Source organism: Adiantum capillus-veneris, chromosome 26 (genome assembly GCF_014529385.1).
Source record: "Adiantum capillus-veneris isolate H3 chromosome 26, ASM1452938v2, whole genome shotgun sequence".
Taxonomy (NCBI): domain Eukaryota; kingdom Viridiplantae; phylum Streptophyta; class Polypodiopsida; order Polypodiales; family Pteridaceae; genus Adiantum; species Adiantum capillus-veneris.
Window position 1 is genome coordinate 139395292 of NC_140956.1, and position 22619 is coordinate 139417910.

Sequence of the window (22619 nt, forward strand, 5' to 3'; positions counted from 1 at the left end):
ATCTCTCATGAAGTAAAAGGAACTCTCACAAAGTAATAATAACCTTGAGTACGCACTGAGCACTCATCCTGAGCATTCACCATCAATTCCGCACCATTAATCTCTTCCACTGCACATTACAAAAAACCAGCTGACCAAAAAGTCTCAGAGCGACTTCCAAGTAAATGACCACAATGCGGGATGCGGCTCTTGCATAAGTGTTGCTCTTGGGTTATCAGATAATCTAAGGGATGGTTGACCTCAGTTGCTAGGCTCGATTTTTTCTTTGACATTACAAAAAGACATAGTGAGCTCAGCGGGGGCGGGCAAGGGGGTTGCATCAGAGTCCTTCCAGGATGAGTTACAGCACATGCTCTTGCATCAGCATCTATAGAAGATACGTGTACTGCATCCTCCCGAAATATACAAACAGTTATCAGCCTTCATTCTGCTTTTCAACTTTGAGGAGCTTTTACATGCTAGCATTGACCAGCAGATGAACTATTTGATACATTTAGCACTGAGGAGGCGCCTCTTGCTTGATTTCTTTGAACTTATCAAACTGTGTATTATTTTGTGCAAGACTAGAAGTCTCTGCTCATTTCTACTGTGAATGTGATTGTTTGTCTGCACATATTGCAGTTCTCAGAAATCGCAATACCACATTATGTAACAGCTACCATTTTCTCTGCTCAAAGTGGTCTAAAACATGAGTTTGTTCAAAATGCAAAACGTCTCGCCATTTTGAGCATTGCATTTGGATTATTCAGGTCAGACACTCTTCCTTGCCTCAAAAAGAGTCAAAGCTTAAAGTGCTCTCATTAATATCTGCAAACCATTTTGCTTGTAACCATTATCCCTTAACATATGTTCAAGTGGCCTTAACATATGTTCAGGTGTAACTTTTCGTGGCAATGTTTTGATTTCAGCGGGTTGCGGGGTGGATGTTTTGGTGTTTCAAATCAAATTTTGGTAAGCATATGTCTACGTCTGCTTGCAGTGGTGAACATTCCATAATAGCTTTGTGCTGCAGTGAACAATACAGATCAATTTTTCAGGTGAGGCGTATGAGGGACAAACTTTTCTCCACGATGCTAAATCAGGCAGGAGTTGGCGTTTATCTCCTTTCAAAGAAGAGTACTGTAGACTTTTTTGGTTCTTACTTCCATTAAGGTTTTGCAGGATATATCCTTTTTTGACAAAGAAGCTGTAGGGATCCTGACAAGCAGGTTAGGATCAGATTGCCAGCAAGTTTCCCAAATCATAAGCAAAGATCTAAATATTATGTTAAGGAATGTTCTTCAGGTAACTTGTTCTCTCTTCTGTTTGGGTATTGTTATATGTTGGAAGAGGAGAGGAAAAAACTGTCTTACTTCATGCTCACCCAATCTTGGCTTTTCTTCAGGGCCTAGGGTCTTTGGTATATTTGTCAAGAATATCGTTGCCATTGGCGCTTTCTACAATCACTATCTGCACAATTATGTGGTGCACTATGGTCTATTATGGAAAGTATGAAGCTGCAAGCAATTGGCAAAGACATTGGTCTGTTGGAATAAAGGATTGATGGATAAACATCTCATATTGCAGATATCAGAGAGTGGCTGCAAGATGTGCCCAAGATTTGGTTGCCTCAGCCAATGAGGTTGTAGCAGAACATTGATTTGCAAGATGTCTGGTATTTGAATTTGGCCACCCGAAGCATGACATAAGTTTTGCATTCACATAGCACTGCATTGCTTGACTTTGTTAGGTGGCAGAGGAGAGTCTCTCACTGGCAAGAGTAGTTCGCACATTTGGAACTGAGAAGCACGAGTTTGCAAGGTGAAGGTTGGTTTTATTTTTTTTATGGGCACTTTCTACCTTTTTTTTGGGCTTTTTGTTACCGCCATTGGCTCATGGTATTGAAATTACCTGGATCTTTTCAAAATGACTGCAGGTATAGTAACTGGTTAGAGAAGCTGATTAATGTCAATCTTCGTCAAAATGTGGCCTATGGTTTGTGGAACTGGAGTTCCAACACTCTTTACAATGCAACTCAAGTACACCCTTGATATTTGGACCTTGTTGTCTCAATGTATGCTCTGTGGGCATTCACAGATATCCTTCTCATGTCCAGGGGCTTATTTTGTAGGTGATTGCATTAATGATTGGAGGAAGCTATGTTCTGATGGGTAACATCACAGCTGAGCAGCTCACCAAGTTCATATTATATTCTGAGTGGGTTGTTCACTCGACATGGTGGATAGGAGATCATTGGGCTTCGTTGATGCAGGCAATTGGCTCAAGTGAGAAAGTTTTTGAACTGATGGATTTGCCTCCTAGTAATCAACTCATCAATGGAGGTACGTGAGTTTGTCAACCATGGGTTTAGATGTAGCTAGATAAACTGTCAGGTGTGCTTGTTTTCAGCTAGTGTGACCTTCAATCTGTCCAATTGACTGACTGCTCCTCAGGTTTAAACAGTGAGGCTGTTACAGTATTTGACATACCATGATTATCAGTAAATTCTGCCAGTTGAGTTTCGGCAACTCTTTTTATGGGAGCAAATTAATGCACCTTCTCCAGGTGCTTGTAATAATGTATTGAAAAGTTATTATTGATTGGAGGGAAACAAGGAATAATGCTTGCAAGCAAGTCATTTTCACTGACCAGCTAAAGCAATGCCTGGAATAGGTTGGCTCTTAATTTTTGATGATTTTGGCTGTTCGCTTTGCATGCTTGGAAGGTTGGATTTCTGAAATTTTCCGGTCGTGTAAATTGAGGAACTTGATTGCCGGTGGAGAAATTGTGTAAATGCCTGATGTCTTGAATATTAAGTGCATGACCATTAGTTACAAAGATGATAATGCACAGAGACCACACACACGTATGGACTATGTTAGTTGGTTCTTCACTCTTGCTTCTGGGACATGTTTTTGCTCTCATAGCTGTGCTTCAAGCATAGTTGGAGGAGATGTGGAAGCACCTGTCGGAGTGATGACACACATATTTTACACTTGCCTCTCTTATGCATGTATAGAATGCTAGGGTGTATCCACTTGCGTGATGGGCTGGACTACATCCCATCCCCCACTCTTGGATACCTTTCATGTGATCTTTTGGACGCACATTATACTGGTCAACAGGATCGCAAGCTTTACGAGGTGAACTTGGGCACGAAGAATCTAGACGCTTGCTTGCAATAATTTAAGGCCCCTTTTCCTAGGATGTGCAGCCTTGAATTCCTCTTTTGGGTTACTCCCAAAGTATGTATCTCACAGACTATGGCATTGTGTGAAGTCATCTTTTTTCTTTTGCACCTTTCACAAAATAGCTAGATGGTGGGCCCTCCTCACTGTGGCAATTCCAGTGTCAATCCACATATACCCTTGTTTTTTGGAGCTCAAAGCTAGTGAAGATCGGTTCCAGAGGGAGCCCTTGGGTTGCTCGCTACTGCTGCTCGCCCCCCCCCCTTGCTGCGCCATCGCTACCCTCCTCCCCCCCCCCCCCCCCACCACACACACACTGTCCCCCCACCCCCTTCAGCCCCTGCGCGTTGCCCCTCAGTCCTCCCGCTGCCCCCCCCTGTCTGCGCGCTGCCCCAAAGGCTGCCCGCAGCCCGCTGCCCTCCTCTCGCTTTGCCTTCCCCACTCCATCCCCCCGCTCGCTGCTGCTTGTGCACCCGCACATTACACGGCTGCCCTCTTCGCCCTCCCCCCCCCCCCCCCCCCCCCATCCTCTCCGCTCCCGAAGGCCCTCTGCACCTGGCTCGGCAACACTTTCTCTTCGGAAAAGTGCCTGGCTAACTTGTTTGCAGGTTTTTTCTTCACCGCCCGCTTCTTCAACTTAGCAGTAGACACAGATGGAGGCTCCAGCTTCACCACAGAGGGACTTGCCTGAAGCCCCCTCGCCCGACCCCGCTGAGCCCACCATTCGACTTGCTCTCTCGCCGACAGAGCAAGCGAGCCTTGCCGCAGAGGTAGAACGCTTGCAGGCGACTTCTGTCATCTGCAAGGTTCTCGGCACTCGTCCTAGCAGAGGAGAGCTGCGAGACCTGCTCCAGGCCCGCCTCCTCGCAGAGGTGGGCAAGATCTTGGATGTCCAGATTCTCGGACGGGGGTACTACCAGATTGAGTTCGAGACTTCCGAGATGGCCTCCAAGGTCATAGCTATGAGTCCATTGGCCATCCGAGCATCACGCGCCCACTTTCGACAGTGGCGACATGGTTTTGACCCGACTTCGGATGTGCTAGTAGAGGAGGCGGACATCCCCATCTCAGTCTACTTTCCGGGTTTACGGAGGGAGTACCTTCCACTTCTCTCCAGGATTGGCTCCGCCATCGGGACTGTCCTGGAGACACCTCGTACGGCAGCATCAGTAGCTGCCAAGGCGGTTGGCATCCCTTCTGTTCGAGTTTTGGTCAGAGATACCCACACGCTCCCGAAGGTCATCCTTCTGCCTCGGGTGAGTGGGGGTTGGTTTAGGCAGAGTGTGGAGTACTCGGGTCCCCCGAACCAGTGCTTCATTTGCAGACAGATGGGCCACCTAGCGGAGGCCTATCCACGGAGGAGACCACGACCCGCACCTCAGCCTCAGCCCCAGCCTGCCAAGGCTGGGCCGCAGCCACAGCCAGCGACAGCGCACAGATTCAGCGCCACCCTCCGAGCCTGGGGTTCCAGCGGAGGAGGGGTGGCAGCAGGCCCGTGGCCGTCGACGCCAGGGGCCACAGCGACAGCCTGGTGTCACAAAGTGATGACGTGGCGGACAGCAAAAACCCTAATTTCTGCCAGAAACCCTAAAATTCCTGCAAACCCTAATTTTTGCCAAAAACCCTAAATTCCGGAAATCGCGGAGGCGGATTATTAAAAAAAAAAAATTTTTTTTTTTTTTTTTTTTTTGTTGGAAAATGATGAGCGACGCGAATTTTGCTTTTGCTTTTTTTTATAAAAAAAAGAGAAAAGACTCTCAAGAGAGAGAGAGAACTGATGCTTTTGATTTTAAAAGCTTTTGGGGCTCTGCTTTTGGGCATCCCTTGTAACCTTTAAATTAGTGGTGAGGGCCTCACTTCTCAGAGCATCTGGACGCAGAGTCTGAGAGTGAAACCCTAACCGCTCTCTTGTACTTTGATGATTGATTAATGCAAAAAGAAATACCGAAAGGGGCGCCAGTCATTGGGGCCAATATCTCTAGGCACGGAACTCCGCCGGGCCAGTGCAAATCTATTGTGATCTGTGAATTGTTTTGAAGTGGTTATTTGGTGCTGTCGCGGTTGATTCTTGACTTGGAGTGTCCAAGTTTGTTACAGTGGTATCAGAGCACGGCCGATTTCTCTTCTACGGGAAATCCGATCTCCGAATTTTTTTTCCGCGGCACCTATGGCTTCAGGCAATGATCAGTCGACTCCCTCTGCATCTGGAGATGCGGGCTGGGATCACAACGAAGATTCAGGCACAGAGTTATGGCCCGCCTTGGCCTACTTAGGCGGAGCGGCGAGAGATAGAGCGTCGCCAGTTGATAAGCGATGCAACAAAGATGATGCTCAATTTTGCCAAGGACCCGAAGATGGCAAAATATATGAACCAGACCTCTTTGGAAGAGGTACAGATGGAGTGGCAGAGAACCACAACACCACTCCCGAAACCCGCTCTCAAGAAACCTTCTGCCTCCAAGAAATATACGGAGAAGGAACTGGAGAACGTGGTTGATGCACGGATTGCTCAGCTTTTCGACGTGCAAAAGAAAGGCAAAAAGCACGGCAAAAAGCAGAACAAAGGTACTGACTTCCCGGGATATTTGGGTCGTCAGTCGACATTCGACAAAGCAAAGAAACGGAAGAAGCGTGTTCGATTTGAAGGAGTACCCAGTTCTTCTTCTTCTTCTTCTGACAGTTCTTCTAGCTCCTCGGATTCAAGCGAAGAAGACAGACAAGGTAAAAAGCGAAGCAAGAAGCAACGCTTTGGAAAGGGCAAGCAAAAGGCAAAGAAGGCTAAATCTCGCCCAGTGAGTGACACTTCTACAGAGGACTCGTCTACGGACAGTTCAGACTCTGACAACGGAAACTTTTATGCGAACAAGAGGAATTTTTACAAAGCCAACCAGTATGACTTTCTCGAAGATAAAAGCAAGAAAGTTCGAGAGTTTAAGGAAGGTGGCCACTCGATCAAGTTTTCCAATGGTTGTAATACACACATCTTAAACTTGGTGCTGAAAGATTGGTATACTAGCGAAAAAACCACATGGTTCGCCAAAATAATTGATACAACACGTCAGGTTGTGAAATTTATCTTGAAACGACAAAGAGTGCTCGATTTGTATAGGATGCGCTTCTGTCCAGGTGAGGATGGGCTGACTCCAGCTTCTTCTTGGAGTACTGGGACCTGCTTGGCCCAGATCTTTGTAGTGCCTTTCAGTACATTCTGCACACAGGAGTGATGTCGGATAGCATGAGTGAGGGCCTGATTTACCTCATTCCAAAGGAGGGTGGCTCCTTGGATGAGATTCGACAGTGGCGCCCCATCACCATTCTCAACTCAGCCTACAAAATTCTTGCCAAGGCTCTAAGTTTGAGGATTCAGCCACTTTTGTAGAGCCTTATACATGGGACTCAGACAGGTTTTGTCAAGGAACGCAGTATCCTTGACAATATCTTCACTTTTTGGGAGGCTTCTGCCCTTGCACGGCTCCGTGGGGAGGACCTTGTGATTCTTCTTCTTGATTTTGAGAAGGCATACGACAGAGTTGACTGGGACTTTCTAGGCACGCTTCGCAGGATGGGCTTCTCAGATGCTTGGATCAAAGGGGTGTCAGCTTTGTACAGACAGGCTCACAGTCAGGTGCTGTTGGCAGGAGGTAGAGGTGAGCGCTTCATGCTCACACGTTCGGTCAGATAGGGCTGTCCTCTTGCCCCTTTTCTCTTTTTGTTCTATGCAGAGACGATGAGCAGATTTTTGGTGTCACAGCAGGTTGGTTTGAGAGGCTTAGCACTCCCTATACGGGGAGATGAGCTTCTGGACGCTGAGTTTGCCGACGACTCAGCCTTGTACTTAGAGGGCCAGGAGGCCAATCTACACAGATGTGAGCAGGCTTTGGAGATCTTCTGCTGTGCATCGGGCGCATTGATCAACTGGAGAAAGACAGTGGCTTTCTCGGTTGGCAGTGCTCTTGTGCCAGATTGGATGCCAGGAGAGGGTTTCAGGTGGATTCCTCCAGGGACTGCAGTTCGGTACTTGGGTTGTCAGGTTGGTCTGGACTTGTCCCCCGAGCAGCAGATTGCTCCTCTTCTCCTGTCCATCAGGAGAAAGCTGTTACATTGGAGCCCAGCACGACTTTCGCTGGCTGGTAGAGTAGTAGTTGCCAACCAGGTGTTGTTGGCGACTATGTGGTACATCACTTCTTGCTGGATCTTCTCGAGTTTTTGTATTAGCCAGGTAGAGAGGCTGATCAGGAACTTCCTTTGGTCAGGTCGCGATACTCAGATTGCCCGAGCCAAGGTGGCTTGGTCGGTCATCACACTTCCTTGTTCTCAGGGAGGGCTTGGGATCATTGATCCTGCACAGCAGAGCAGAGCCCTTCTTGGGAAGTTTGTCGTCAGAGGACTTCTTCCAGGTGAGGAGCCCTGGAAGGAATTCTTGTTGCAGAGGCTTCGTGCCAGGGTGCCTCAGTCAGGAGGCCCTTGGCAACCTTCGTCCAGATGGATCTTTTCAGAGCTGCGCCGAGTTGGTTTGAGCAGGAGACTGGAGGACAGATTCGCTATGAGTTTGCTTTGATCATGGGAGCTCTTACGGCGTGGCCTAGAGCAGAGACAGCCGACGTGCACAGAGGAGCGCCTACGGCAGCCCCTCGTCTGGAACCCCATGGTTAGCACTCAGAGAGGCCACTTGGTTGGGAGTCGGCCTCATGTTTCTTGGGGTCCCATGGCGGCAGGTCCAGCGCGTTCTCTAGGTGACTGGCTAGAGTTCACAGGTTTGTCAGAGGAGGTGCAAGCTGTCCAGTTGCAGGGCATGAGAGGGGTGCAGAGCATGTGTCAGGACATCTCAGAGTGAGTTCCAGCTGAGTGGCTCACGCCTCTCGAGCCAGTAGCACCCCGGTGGATGGGAGCCTTCACACGACTGGAGGTTCTCATTTCAGTTAGGGCTTGCTCAGAGACTGTCCCAGCCGTGTTCTTCGAGCTTCAGGGTGGGGGACGATTACAGCGAGTTGCAGTAGAGGCCCCGCAGGTAGCAGAGTGCTGTTTCCAGAGGATCCGAGTTGTGGGCATCTGTGGGAGGACTTGCGTCATAGACCTTGACCCAGCAGCTCTTGAGACTGGACACTGGAGGCTATGGGCTTGGGAGTGTTGTCCACTGGCACGAGTATAGTGGGATCCTGGTGAGTGGCTATGGAGGGACCCTTCTCTTCTGCCGACCGCCTAGGCGTCCCCTTCTTTCAGTACACTGTTCAGCTTGGACGTCATATACTTGCAGCACAGAGAGAGGCCCGCCCCGCTGCAGCACGTCATTGGTAGGAGGAGGGCCTCACAGTCGAGTTCTTGGCAGCTTTTTGGCAGAGGCTGTGGGACTCCAGACAGCCGAGGCGAGTCACCTTGTTCCAGTGGCTGGTTGCACACAGAGCCACAGCAGTAGGGAGCGGGAGCTGGCTGGTGCATAGTGGTCTCTTGGCCGCATGTGCAGCCTGTGACCAGTTGGTGGAGAGTGAGCGTCACTGTCTTTGGGACTGTCCCTCGGCCCAGCAGGTGTGGCTACGTGTTCTTCGGCTGATGCCTGCCCTCTCCACGGCTCGACAGTACACTTGGGGGGCAGCGGCTTGGTCCACCCTCACGGGCCCAGCACTTCAGTTTGAGCTATCTTCCACCAGCAGGATGATAGTGATACAGGGGGGGCGACCTACACTCCAGCCTGCTACAGAGATTACTCCACAGGAGTGGTGCAGTGAGAGAGAGGAGTGTTGGGAGCTCATCAGCGGCCTAGCTCTTTGGTTCATCTGGCGGGCCCGCTGTTTCCGCATCTTTGAGGCTCGTCCTGTGCCACCAGAAGAGACTGTTCGTGACTTTTGGCTAGAGCTGATCCATACTCTCAGAGGACAGCTTGAGGGACTACAGGGAAGCTCCGACCGCATGCGGGAGCGCCGCGAGGCTTTTCTTCGACTCTGACGCCCTGGGCCTTTCTACACCATAGTCCAGGGGGTGCTCAGATGTCACTACTGTCCACCTGTGTGGCTCTTCCCTCCTCCCATCTCTTGATTTAGCCTCATTGTATATATGCTGTTTTTTCATTGGGAGAGTCTCCCCATCATGCTTGTTGTAGCCCTCTCTCGCAGAGGTGGATGCAGCCCTATGGGCAGTTTTCATTAACTAATAGAAGGATCTTTTTCTCGGAATAAAAAAAAGATCGGTTCCAGATGAGTGACAACACAACAAAGATTGGCAATTTTCTCGTTGCTTCAAGCAGCCTTTGAATTTGCATCTTAGAGGCAACATCACGGGGTGACATTTCAGCTTGAAGCAGAGGGCATCAGCTATGTCTTATGGTTGTACATTATTTATCACCAGGTATGTGATTCTTTGTTGAGATATATATGTTCTGTATATGCACGTAGATGTCCACGTTGCCAAGGATACAGAGATGGGTCGAACTCATGCAGGAGTTCATTCTCAGAAGAATGCAGTCCCATGGATTGCAGATGCTCTTAGCCAAATTGTTGACCTCATAGTCTCGCTCGCGGAGATCTGGAATGAATCTATTTCTCTTTTTTAGGGCGTAGCTCACATAATACTCACATTCATGGGATTTTGCGTTAATGGTTTGGATGTCCAAGAGTCGGCTATAGGGGGGGAGAGAGCTGAAAGGTAGTCCATTCTCGATGGTCTGCTTTTCAAGTGAGGCAAAATTTATGTATCCTATATCCGCTATGCAATTTTGTTGAGTGTCATGCTACACTGAGTGCAAAACTCTTTGGCATACCGAGAACTTTGGCAAGACTCAACACTGGATCTTATATCCGTTGCAAATTTTGGATAAAAAATGAAGTAGTCTTTCGACCAACTTTGTAAGTTGGGACTTTGTTGTACTAGTAGAGGCCATGAGGCCGTAAGGGTTGATCATAGCTACTTGAACCGATGACAAGATTCATATCTACTAGGATCACATTGAAGAGTCATGCGTAAGCTCCACTCTTCATGGAACTTGTTATAGTGTTTGCCAAAAATGAAAAGGCAGTTGTGTTCCACGGTCATTGTCAATTGCCATGCGTGTTGTCCTTGGAGCGTCTTGAGACCTGTCACGTGACACATCCCAACCCTATGTGTCCGTGGACAAGCTACACCATAACAGGGTTTCCGTCAAGTCCAGTCAAGTTAGATTAGGAGTGATCTGGCACTTTGTGAGTCTATTCGTAGACCGTGCATGCCCAGTCACTCAGTGTAGATGCATATCCTCTGGTTGCACCTTGCATAAGCATAAGCATTTCCATCAGATTCCATCAGAGTCAGTTTGGGGATTTTTCAGATGACTTTATCCCATTTTTCCCTATTTTTGACATTTTTCACTTATTTATTAAGTGACTTTTGTTGGGTACTTAGTAGGGCAAATTGGGTAAGTTAATTTATAAGCAAACCCAAGTTAGCACAAATTGGCAGATGAGCCAAGGAGCACAGCAGGCTACCAAGCAACAGGTGTTCCCTCCCTCTCTCAGCAAGACCCTCTCCAAGCATCTTGGGGAGGCCCATTTCCCCCGCATCATCCTCAACTTGGGATCGCCCATTCCTCTGGCTGCCTTAGCGTTTTTCCTCCCATGCAGAGATCGCCAGCAAGCAGTGAGAGCTAGCGTTTTTGCCTTGGTCAGATCAGCGTTTTTAGCAACTACTAACGCCAGACAACCCTCAGCCAATTCAGCGTTTTCATCAAGCAATTTGCAGCAGATCACCATAGTTGGGTAAGGAGTTGTTAAGCACTTGAAAACCTGCAAATTTCAGCAAGAAACCCTCTGCTATCCCAGCGTTTTTCAGAAAGGAACTTCTCCCCAAAAACGCAGCCAAAGAGCAGATGACAGCAGCGTTTTTCATCACCTTTTCGACCCCGACAAAACAGTCTTTTTTCAGCCATTAAAACAGCGAGAAACAGTCATTTTCAGCCACCAAGAAAGTCACAGATTTCAGCCTAAGTCGCCGTCGTCATCACCGTCGTCGTCATCGGCATAGTCCCATTGCATCAGTCCATTGCATACGCATTGTACACCTTTGTGCAATCAAGTAGACCACTCTCGCCGACGAGAGTGGGGCCTTCGGAGGAGGGTTTTACAACCTCTCGGTGTCGTATCTCTTCTCTCTCCTCTCAGTCTCATTCACTTGCACGCACAATCCACTCACTTTGTTCGTGATCATAGCACTCTCCATAAGACGGAAAGCTCTCTCTTTCCCTAAGAACTAAAAGGAACCTTGAGCAATAAAGATCACTAATCTTGAGAAAATACAACATTCATTCCGCTGCACCTTACAAGACCGTTGGACAAACAAAATGAATGCTCACGATAAGGGTGTTAGGAGTTACACCTTCTTGTCCGATGGTGGCTCCAATATCTTCAAAGAGCAGGTTCTTTTGTGGACCTAGATTAGTATAATATTTTCAGTGAGTGAGGATTGGTGACTCTTGTTGTCCTATATGTGGATGATCTTGTGATTACAGGTAGCCACGAGCAGCACATACTTGGTACTATGGAGACCTTGGAAAAGGAGTTTAAGATGACAGATTTTGGCTTGCTTTGCTACTTTCTTGGGCCGGAGATAAGGCAGGTAAAGGGGGGGACTTTTCTCTCTCAGCCGCGCTATGTCCAAGAGTTATTGGAAGCATTTGGTATGACCAAGTGCAAACCTATCTGCTCTCCTATGGATCCCAACTAGAAGTTGTCACGATACAACCCCTCAGATGTAGCAGATGCTACAAGGTATCGGAAGTTGGTCGGTTCTCTTATTTGGGTGCTGAACACCTGGTTTGACATTAGTTTTCTAGTGGGATTTTCTCTGTTCATTTATGGAGAGACCTCCCAAGTCACATATGGAGCAGGCTCTTTGGACCTTGCGGTATTCGAAGCAATTGTTAGGCATTTGGTATGTAGTTTGAGGTACAGTCTCCACGGTCATTCTTTGAGGATGGAGTGATTCAGATTGGGGCGATGATCGAGATGGACGACGGTCGAGGACTATAGGTTACACCTAGAGGAAGCTTAGGTGTATATAGTCGTCCTCGGCCATGCGCAAACGCAAGAAATTTGCCAGCGCCAGAAGCAAGCAGGAGAGAGAGCGTTGGAATTCTCGAATTGCTGGCTTTCTTTTCTTTGTTTTATGTTTGTTTTAAAGTTTTTGTTTAATGGCCAATTGAAAGGGTGTGTTCAAATGGCCCTTTAATTAATGTGATTGGCCGGTGAGGTTGGGCACCCACTTTGGGGTTTTAATAAAAAAAAATGCTTGCGCTGCTGGCTGAAGTTACTGGTGTAAAAAAATCTTACGAAAAGCTGCCAGTGCAACGCTTGGTGAGGAGGCGCCAGGCTGAAGAGCATGCTTGGTGAGGAGGCATGCGAAGAGACAATTCAGCCGGCATGTCATGCGCCAAGGGGTGCGAGCACGAAGGGGCACGCCATCGGGAAGGGGTGCAAACACGAAGGTTCAATTCAGCCCAGCAATTCAGCCAGCGCTGAATTCAGCAACCAGCCCAGCGTTTCCAGAATTCAGGCCAGCACTGCAAATTTCAGCCCAGCGTTTTCATAAGTCAGCCCTTTTGGTTGTGTGGAGAAGGGTGCCACGAAGGGGCACATCGCCTTGGGAAAAGGTGCGAGCAAGGGAGAGGTGGGTGGCCTTTTGCCGGATTAGTGCCCTTTCGCATGAAAGGGTGCAGGAACTTCTCTGGGTACGCCGTGCACACACATCTTTGTTCCGTCTTTACTTGAATTGGAACATAAAAAATTCAACTAACCTCATGCTCATATGCACATGTGTACCACCTTTCTTTTGCTTCCATACAACTCCGGGAAAGGGATAGAGTGTAGCGGCGAGGGTGAGAGGCTCACAACCTTCGGGTCTCGGGAAAATTTTTCTCTAATACCACTGTGAGGATTAGTGGTGCTAATCCTATAATTAAGACTTCAACTTCATATATAAGATCAAATCGAGACTCAATAAACTGAATGTGTGTTTGATTGATTGAATGAATGCCTGAAACTGAGGACAATAGGCTCCTTATATAGGAGACGAAGAGACACAAATGAAAAGACACGTCTCATGGTGAAGAGACGCGATTAGGGGTAAAGACACATCCTTTTGGTAAAGAGCTACAACCATTGGGCGAAGAGTCGCACCCGTAGAGCGAAGGGGTGTGACCAATCATCGAAGGAGTGTGGCTTTTGGCGAAGAGGCATGTCTCTTGAACGAAGGGTCGTGACCATCCAAGCATAGGGATTCTCCTTGGCATGGCACTTTGCATATCTGCAACTAGGAGTAGATGTAATACTGCAACAGTCACAATTGTGACATTAGTTTGGGGAATGGGGATGTTGCAGTTTGAAAGTACTATCGGGAAAGAAGAACAGCCACATATGGCTCACTTTTAGGGATAATAGAACTTTACCCTAGATCCGTTTACAAGTGGTAAAGGAACACGGTCTGGTAAAATTTCTTGCACTCTATATGGCCCTTGCCATGCTGGGACTAGCTTCTTTGCTCTTTTTTTTTGGAAGTGTGCCTAATAGAGCATCACCAGCGAGCCTTGCACTATTTAAGGCTTGGGAAGATGATGATCATGTTATGCTTTGCGACAAAGTTTCTATGCTTGGAGAGCGTGGTAAGCGAATCTGCGCCTCTCTTCCAACATGGATAAATGAGAGAATTGGGTAGAGGCAATTCTAGGTGTGACATGAAAGCTGCCCACCCTACAAGATCCGGAGTTGAATTCGAAAGGAGCAATTGCTTCTAAGCCGAAAGCTAGTTGAAAGGAAGTGTGGTTTGTGGTTGCTTTGAAGGAAGTGCGATATGCCCATACAGTGCCGAGGATTGCTTGAGCCCAGGAAGTTGGATGCAGATGGCAGGCTTTTAGGAGGAGCGCGATCAGAACTTTGTAGTTGCTCTCTGCCTATCCATTTGCTCAGAGGTAGTAGGAGTAAGACTTGCGATGAAAGATTTTATAGTTGTGTAGCAGTTAGTCGTACCGATCTTGGAAAATGACTTATTAGGGAGAATCTTATGGGATCTTCCCTAAAGTGGTTTGGAAACGCAAGGAGCTGAATGCAAAGCAGGGCCCATCGTCGTCGGGACAAGCAACACAACTGCATGGAAGCAGCACCAGCCTGCCACCTTCCGTGCAGTCTGTCCCCTCCTACTTAGCTTTGCCAACTGTTCCCTTGCGCCTTCTATTTTTATAGCTCTGAAGGGGCACAATTTTAAACAGGAAATTGACAAGGTGAGTTGGTTAGCGCAGGCGGCTACAGGCGGATGGACCTGAGTTCAAATCTGGCGTAGGGTTTTGATCCCTTTGCGTTAACCAGTTGGAGGAGGTTGTGTGCGCATTTGGGAGGATTCGGGGCAATATAATTTCATGTGAGCCAGTATGCCTATGTGTAAAGCCAGTGTGGTAATCAATTCATTGACAAAGTGACTGCCTGGATCCTTGGTGATCTCAAGGGGACACCCAAGTCTGCAAAATATATGCTCATACAAGAACTTCGCCACAATATTACCTCCATCCACTTGGTGGCATAATCTGTAGCAACAGGAAGATACTTACGATACTGTGCAGTCCGTAGTGGGCAATACCTCCATCCACTTGGTGGCATAATCTGTAGCAACAGGAAGATACTTACGATTGCCTGGTTGAGCTGGGGGAGAAATTGGACTAACAAAGTCCAAGCCCTATCTTTCAAATGACAACCATGCCATAGATACCTGTAAGGGATGGTTCGATTGCTTATTGCGTTTGGGTGCACAACGTTGACAGACATCACAAACCTTCACATGAGCAATTGCATCCCTAAACACATAGGGCCACCACAAGCCACTCTGTAGAATTTTTTGTGCTGTGAATTGACAGGGTAATGGCCACGTTTGGGACCACTATGGGAATCTTCTAAAATATGCTCCACTTCATGAGGGGAGATACATCTGCGCAGTACACCATTAGGTCCAGACTTCTAGAGCCAACCTCCAATCAGAGTAATGGTCGAGACTTCATCAATAGTCTTCTTTTTGTAAGGGAGAGCATTCTCTGGATAAGAGGTCAGTGAACAACAAATACAACACATGGCTATACCATTCCGGTGTCGTGTCCATTGTAAAGAGATTGCTATTTGGAAAGTTATCGTCAACACCTGTAGCTGCTTCACCTGTTTGTATGCGAGAGAGGTGGTCGGCCATGACGTGGCGCTTGCTTGGACGGAGGACCACTTCGAAATCAAACTCTTGGACCAGAAAGAGCCACCGCTAAATCACTTGTGGCTTATTCAACAGATAATGCAAAGCATGATGATCAGTAATAATGGTGAAGTGAACCCCTAATAAATAATGCCCAAATTTTTGCAGTGCATAAACAAATAGCCAAACCTTCCCTCTCTGTTGTGCGTGTGAGAACAACACTCACAGTAGTCTGACTAGTATCAGTATGTACATGAAAGGTAAGAGACCAGTTTGGGGCAACTTAATAGGGGCTTCTGTCAGGTGCTTTTTAAGGTAAGCAAAAGCTTGGGCTTCAGCCGTGGACCACTGAAAGGGTGGTACAACATTGGTCAGGCAGGTTAGGGTTTGGGTAACATTGACATATATGTGAATGAACCTGTGATGATAATCTTTGTAGGAACACCCTTGGAATTAAGGGGGAAAGACAATCTCAGAATGGCCACTATCTTGTCAGGGTCAAGAGCCAAACCTTTAGTAGACACCACATGACCTAACAACGGACCTTGAGTTACCAAAAAGTGGCATTTGTTAGGGTTGAGATTAAGACGCGGCTACCAACACTTCAGGAAGACTACGGAGAGCTGAGCTAGGTGCTCCTCCAAATATTCCACCGGGGTGGAACACTGAGCGCTGGAGAAGGTTGAACAATCATCCATGAAGATTCAAAGGTGATCAATGATCAGAGGATAAAAGATGATCTATACTGTGCGATTGAAAGGAGGAGGGGCGTTTTTCAATCCAAGCGACATCCTTGTATAAATGAATATACCCCATGGAGTCACGAAGGCAGTCTTGATGTAAGAAACTTGGACACCCCAAGTCAAGATTCTACCGTGACACAACAGAGATTCACTTCAAAATAGTTCACAAAATTGACACGGCCCGGCGTAGTTCCGTGCCGAGAGGTATTGGCCCCAATGACTGGCGCCCCTTTCGGTATTTCTTTTTGTATTAATCTATGTTCAAAGTACAAGAGAGCGGGTAGGTGTTCACTCTCAGACTCTGTGTCCAGATGCTCTGAGAAGTGAAGCCCTGCGTGCTTATTTGTAAGTACAAGGGATGCCCAAAAGCAGAGCCCCAAAGCATTTAACTCAAAAGCTTTTTAGCTCAAAAGCAATTGTCCCAAAAGCTGCAGGCAAATTCAGCCAGCGTAATTTCAGGAAATCCGTACACTGCCACGTCAGCATGTCAGCGCTTTATGTGCCGCAATTTTCGGAAATCCGTACCATTGGCCACGTCAGCCTGCCAGCACTTTATGTGGAATGTGTTGCCACGTCAGCACTGTGTGTCTGGGGTTAGCCACGTCACCATTTTGTGACACTTGATCTGGTCCGTAAGATGAATGCCCAACCGATTGTAGCCATTGAACCCATCCATGACATTGTAAAGTATGTGCCCCGCCACATCTTCGAGCACGCGTTCGGTGAACGGTGTTGGAAAACCAATCGGAATTGTCACCTTGTTGAGAGCGCGGTAGTCGACACATACCCATATTTTATTTCATTGCTTCTTGGGCACTATGACCATGGGTGATAGCCACTCGGAGTGCTCAACAGGTACAATGATCCCTGCTTCTTGCATTTTCTCTAGCTCCAGTTTGACAACTTCAACGTTCTTGGGGTTGAGCTTGTAAGCTCGGCCTCTGACTGGCTTAGCCCCTTCGACCAGAGGGATAGTGTGGACACCCAGTTTTGGTGGAATTCTTTTAAATCTTTGTAAGCCCAGGCAAAAACATCCTTGACAGAGTGCATAAAAGACACTACCTGATCGAGCAACGCCGAGTGATCCGATAACGAATCGGCTAAAAGGATGTGCTGAGGGTTGTTAGGGTCGCCCAGATTGACTTCTCTGACTGGGTCAGGAGGTGTGGCTGGCGAGGATTGTAATGGGGATGGGCACCACGTGGCAACGGAAAAGAACGGACTGAACAAATAACAACTGAACTGAAAGAGATGCACGACATACGAGACGGGGACTGGCGGAGTTCCACCCCGAGAGAGCACTGGCCCCAAACCTTGGCGCCCCTTTCGGTATTTCTTTATTTTGCTTGAACTCAATTTAACGCCGATACTCCATCCTCTGCACCTCTACAAGAGAATGAGCCCTTGGCTCATATTTTAAGGCTCTTGACCTTTCAAAAGCAGTTACATGAAAAGCTATCAACTCAAAAGCATATGGTCCAAAAGCACTAGCGCCAAAATATCACAATGCAACACAAATGCTCACATATGCATGCTACAAGACATAGAAACATAAAGTCGCTGAAGAACACTCCCCCCCGCAAATAACCACAAGGGTCCGGGCCATGAGCTGTTCAACTACTCCCTCATTACTCCTTTCGCAAATAACCTAAAAAGGTCCGGGCCATGAGATATAGAGGCCTTTTACAACCAAATGCCCCCCCAAACCGCAGCCTGCGTTGTTTGGAGGTGTTGAGAGTAACCTTTGCTCAGACTTCTTAATACTCCCCCCATAAATAACCATCCAGGTCTGGGCCATGAGTAACAACAACAATACTCTTGCCGTAAATAACCACAAGGGTCCGGGCCATGAGTATGAGCAAGCATTCTCGAACATCATTTCTCACTACTCCACTCGGGAGTAAAATCATCAATCATTGAAACCAGTATGAAAATCAATGTCAAACAATTCAAATAGGCACTAGGACAGGTTCAAAACAGATACCATCCATTTCAAACAAAGTCCAAATAGGATCACCAAACAAGTTCTCAAACAGAACTCAAACTTAAAAAGCAATCTTGACATTAATCGAGCTTGAAAAGACGATTGGCTTTCCATCTTGAAACCTGCACCAAGATTAGGGTTAGATCTCTTCCATAAGGTTGTAACCGACCGCAACATGGTCCATAAGCTCTTGAATAGTTGAAACAAGCCTCGACAAACAGTGTTCTTGTGGCAGTGATGGTAGCTCCACGATATCACACTGGACCTTTGAGGTTATCAGCTCGAGAAGAGACACCTGTATAACGAGATGTCCAAAAATTGTAATCTGCTAGGGTTTCTGTGGCAAGCCTTTCAGGATTCCCCACTTTGCTAGAAGCTGCAATCTGAAGGAAGATGTCTGAAGGTATGTAACTTTGGGCAAAAATTTCTTGAAAGCTTGCCAAGTCCTTGGAGTGAGCGGCTTGGTAGCTATAGACTTCCACCACTGCATGGCACTGCCTTTGAGAAAAACAGTGGCTCGAAAAATCTTTGTTCCTTCTCTTGCAAGTGATCTATCTGGCTTATGCCCTGTAAGACAGAGCAATGAAGGCGGGAGTGCGCCCGATGTGCTATGAACTCAGGGTGGGAGTGGCAACCTTTTATGCTAACAAGCATAGGCATTCCTGAGGGCTCCAAGCAAGCATGTGGGTATACCTGAAATACTTCAAGACACTGAAACTCTTTGCACCAAGAAGTACTCTACATTATCTTCTGGATATTGTGGATGGTTCCAAATCCTGAAAAAGTTCAGTGCGGTGTCCTATAAGCTGGGAGTTGCCCTTACTCCTCAATGTGCATCTAATGTTCCACTTTAGTCTTTTAAAGGATCATTTGGGGCAAGATGAACAGTCTAGTCGAGGGCTAGAGGCAGGACAATCCCATTGCCCAGGCTGTTAGGGTTCTGGAACAACTCCAAAAGAGGATCAGATGACGGTGCTAGGTAAGCTCTTCAACTTCTGCAACTTGTGAGAATTGAGGCCTCAAGGGCTGCTTTTGTACATGTATTGGCACACAAAATTTAGAAGTAAAAGACTTTGATACCAACTTTTGATGTTGATATCTGCTGCTGACTTAGGCCTTGACGGCCAGTGCCAAGTGCCATAGTCAAAGGACCTACACCAGGTGTACTTGCAAAGATACACGTGGCACATGCTCGCATGCATCATTCTTTGCGATGTCGGCTGGTACGAGACCGCAATTATGCTTCTACCAGGCGAGACGTTGCCCGTTGACTGACTGTGCCTTATACAACCATTTGTGCAAAGAAGGTTATGCAGGATCCTAACTAATATAACGGAAGTCTATGCACATGCGAGTCTTGCGAACAGGCTCACAGGGGGCCGGTCGATGTTCCCAAAGGTTTTCTAGTCTAGGGTTTGGGCTTTGAGTCATAGTAGCATGTCCACGTAGCACATTGAGTCCATGTGCATGTGACACAAGCTTGGCTCTTCTCTTTCATTCTCTCCCATCTCACGCATGTCTATGATGGCAAGTGTGTCACCTGTATGCTTCTGCACTGTGACTCACACATGGCCAACAATGAGATCGTCCATATTCGCCCTCTTTGGTGTGCTCTCTTTTTGAGCCAGTCTTCTCTCGTGGGTGTTTGGTGTGGAGCATATCCATGTAGCACACGGAGTCCACGTGCATGTGACACAAGCTTGCCTTATGACTCTTGTCTGCAACAACGAGATCTTCCATATTCGCCCTCTTTGGTGTGCTCTCTTTTGTAGCCAGTCTTCTCTCGTGGTTGGTGTGGAACCTTCTGTGTGATGTGTGGACATTTTAATCTAGGTTGATCCTTCTTGCTTCCTGTTTGGGACAAACGTTTTTAGAACCTTTTACATGGTGAGCCCAATCAAAGTAGCATGGGGACATGAAATCTTGTGCATGTGAAACAGTGAGGAGCAGCTTGCCAAAACGATTCCCAAGTTTTTAACGAGCAGTGTATGAAGAAACAAAGAAAAGACACCAAACAAAAATACAACATGACAACATTTTAGATGAGCATACACTGTTGGCTTTGGTTTGCTGGATCTTTTTTTTGAAGCTTGACAAGTTTAGTTTTCAATGTTTACTTCATAGCGGCTATTCTTTGACTTTACTGTCGAAGTGAGTAGGTGTGTTGGTTGTTTTGACTGCATAAAGACAAGGTTGATGACATTTGTGTTGCAGGTCGGCATCTTCAAAATTTTAAGGGAAATATACAGTTTAAGGATGTGACTTTTCATTATCCCACAAGACCATCGGTACAATATGCTCTATTTCCTGTTTGTTGTAAAAGCTTGGACTAGCTATCAAAAAGAATTCTAGATTGTAACAATATACTAACACCTCAATAGGCTACTAGCCAGGCATGCTCAGAAACTTGATGGGAAAAAATGCATCTTGTAGGTTTCAGTCTTGCGAAACGTGAACCTCTCCATCCATCCAGGTGAGATCGTGGCAGTGGTAAGCTTCCTGCTTAGAATCTGTTTTTGTTATGTCAGGTTGTTATGGTAGGTTTGCAGATGTAATCGATCTGGTTTCTCATTGGCAATTTGAAGGTGGGGCTCAGTGGAAGTGGCAAGAGCACACTTGTGGCTCTTCTTCTGCGGCTCTATGAGCCCACCAGTGGTGAGGTGAGTATGCATTTGAGGAACCGTGTGTGGGTGCAGCACTTTTTTGAATCTTCAAAAGCCCCAATTATTCATGCAGATATTAATTGACAATCATTCCATCAATGAGCTGGATGTCAGATGGCTGAGGCAACAGCTTGGGGTGGTGAGCCAGGTGTGTTTCTTCTCAAGGTTCAAATATGTCAGGCTTAGAGTAGTGAAGGTAATTGTGAAGGGCTTGAATTGTGTGCGTGCTTCAATGGAACAATGCAGGAGCCTCGACTTTTTAGTACCGATATTGCTTCCAACATTTCATATGGTTGTGAAAGGAGTATAAGTCACACAGACATAGTAAGAGCTGCGAAGCAAGCTCATGCTCATGGTTTCATTATGGCATTACCAGAGGGTTACAAAACAGTGGTTGACAACTCGCGCCTCAGCGGTGGCCAGAAGCAACGCATAGCCATAGCACGTGCGCTTGTGAGAGATCCTGGTGTGCTAGTCCTTGATGAGGCTACCAGTGCCCTAGATGCGGAGAGTGAGCATTTTGTGCAGGTATAATTCTTCTTGTGGATGCCTCTGCCTGTGGCATTCTATGTTGTGTATTTTGGTGTTGTGCCTGATGACAATTTTGCTACTCTGACCAAAGAAAGCACTGGAAGAATCCATGAAGAGGTGCGGCAAGCAAAAAAGAACGGTTCTGGTGATTGCTCATAGGTACTAGGGGGTCTTACTACTTGTATCATTGACCTTATCCAATTCCATATATCATTATCTGTGGGTGCTTTCTGAATGGCAGGTTATCAACCATCCGTTTGGCTGATCGTATTGTTGTCATGCGGGGTGGTCGGATATCAGAGGTTAGGCATTGCTTACAAATTGTTGCATGCAGTGTCCTTGGTTTTGAGAGTGAAGTGATTGTTATGTGTTTTGAGGCAGGTTGGTAGTCACGATGAACTGTTGAAACTGGATGGGGAGTATGCAAGGTTGACTCGGCGGCAAATGAGCACATTGTGAGGTTTGCTTACTCCCAAGGAGGTGTCTTGGGAGAAGTCTGCTGCGGCCAAAATTTATTGGAGGCTGCCTCCTGTTTAACCTTCATTTTTAAAGCAATTCTACCTCGAGGTGACAAAATGGCTGCTGGCAAATTGGCCTTATCACAGCCCCTGAAGCCTTGAATAAAGCAACTTAGCTCCAAGAAGCACTTCGACTTGACTGGGATATGTTACTCCATGCCCATCCCTAGGATAAAATAAAAGAGACCTGGATTTTTTTGTAATTCCACCCAGAAATTCTGAAATATACTCTTAAGAAAAAGTGGTTTAAAAAATCTGTTGTTTGAAAGATATGAAACGTTCCTTCACTAAAGATAAAACCATTGCATTATATGATTTAGGGCCTTTACACATCAGACCTGTGCCCATGCGATGGATACTTTGTTTGTAATGTGCAAAAGTGGTACGTCTGTTAGCTCAGCTTTTGAGAGTTCGGTGTGAGTTGAATACTGGTTGGGCAGGTGCTTTTCTACGGAGCGAATAAATGATTGCCAGCTCGTCCAGCTCAGCATGTGGCCCTGCTGGTGCGAACTCTCTTATTTCCATTGGTGTTCAGTATGTGGAGTGCCCTTTTTACCGAAATCTATCTTTTCTATGCACAATCAAATATACCCCCTCCCCCCCCCCCCCCCCCCCCGGCCCCTTCTCTCTCAAGTATTCGGCCAGCAGATGTTTCAGTTTCAACCTCAGGACAGTCAGGACAGCAATACCTTAGCACCTATAGCACACCTTCACAGGCCTAGGTGATCCCATCGCAAGGAATTGTTCGGGTGCTTGAGGAGTCAAAGATGACTCAATGTATGAGAAGGTAGAGCCTCTTAAGGGGTGACATTGAAAAAGAGATGTATGCAAAT

The 22619-nt window shown here is 47.0% G+C and overlaps 1 protein-coding gene across 2 annotated transcripts in view; it reads left to right on the plus strand.

Annotated features, from left to right (window-relative positions):
- The window catches only part of ABCB26 (transporter associated with antigen processing protein 1), a 47138-nt gene extending 25017 nt beyond the window's left edge, over positions 1–22121 (plus strand). The window contains exons 2-19 of one of the 2 annotated variants that reach the window (XM_086502087.1): positions 622–749; positions 909–951; positions 1038–1082; positions 1162–1284; positions 1385–1488; positions 1567–1621; positions 1730–1800; positions 1916–2018; positions 2111–2161; positions 2252–2321; positions 20289–20362; positions 20508–20564; positions 20660–20734; positions 20811–20885; positions 20984–21265; positions 21360–21427; positions 21510–21570; positions 21650–22121. In XM_086502087.1, the coding sequence (XP_086358213.1) occupies positions 622–749; positions 909–951; positions 1038–1082; positions 1162–1284; positions 1385–1488; positions 1567–1621; positions 1730–1800; positions 1916–2018; positions 2111–2161; positions 2252–2321; positions 20289–20362; positions 20508–20564; positions 20660–20734; positions 20811–20885; positions 20984–21265; positions 21360–21427; positions 21510–21570; positions 21650–21727 (1563 nt within the window). In that variant the 3' untranslated portion in view covers positions 21728–22121. Of the gene's footprint in view, positions 1–621; positions 750–908; positions 952–1037; positions 1083–1161; positions 1285–1384; positions 1489–1566; positions 1622–1729; positions 1801–1915; positions 2019–2110; positions 2322–20288; positions 20363–20507; positions 20565–20659; positions 20735–20810; positions 20886–20983; positions 21266–21359; positions 21428–21509; positions 21571–21649 lie in introns of both variants that reach the window. The other variant, XM_086502086.1, reaches the window with a different exon arrangement.
- Positions 22122–22619: the final 498 nt, after the last annotated feature.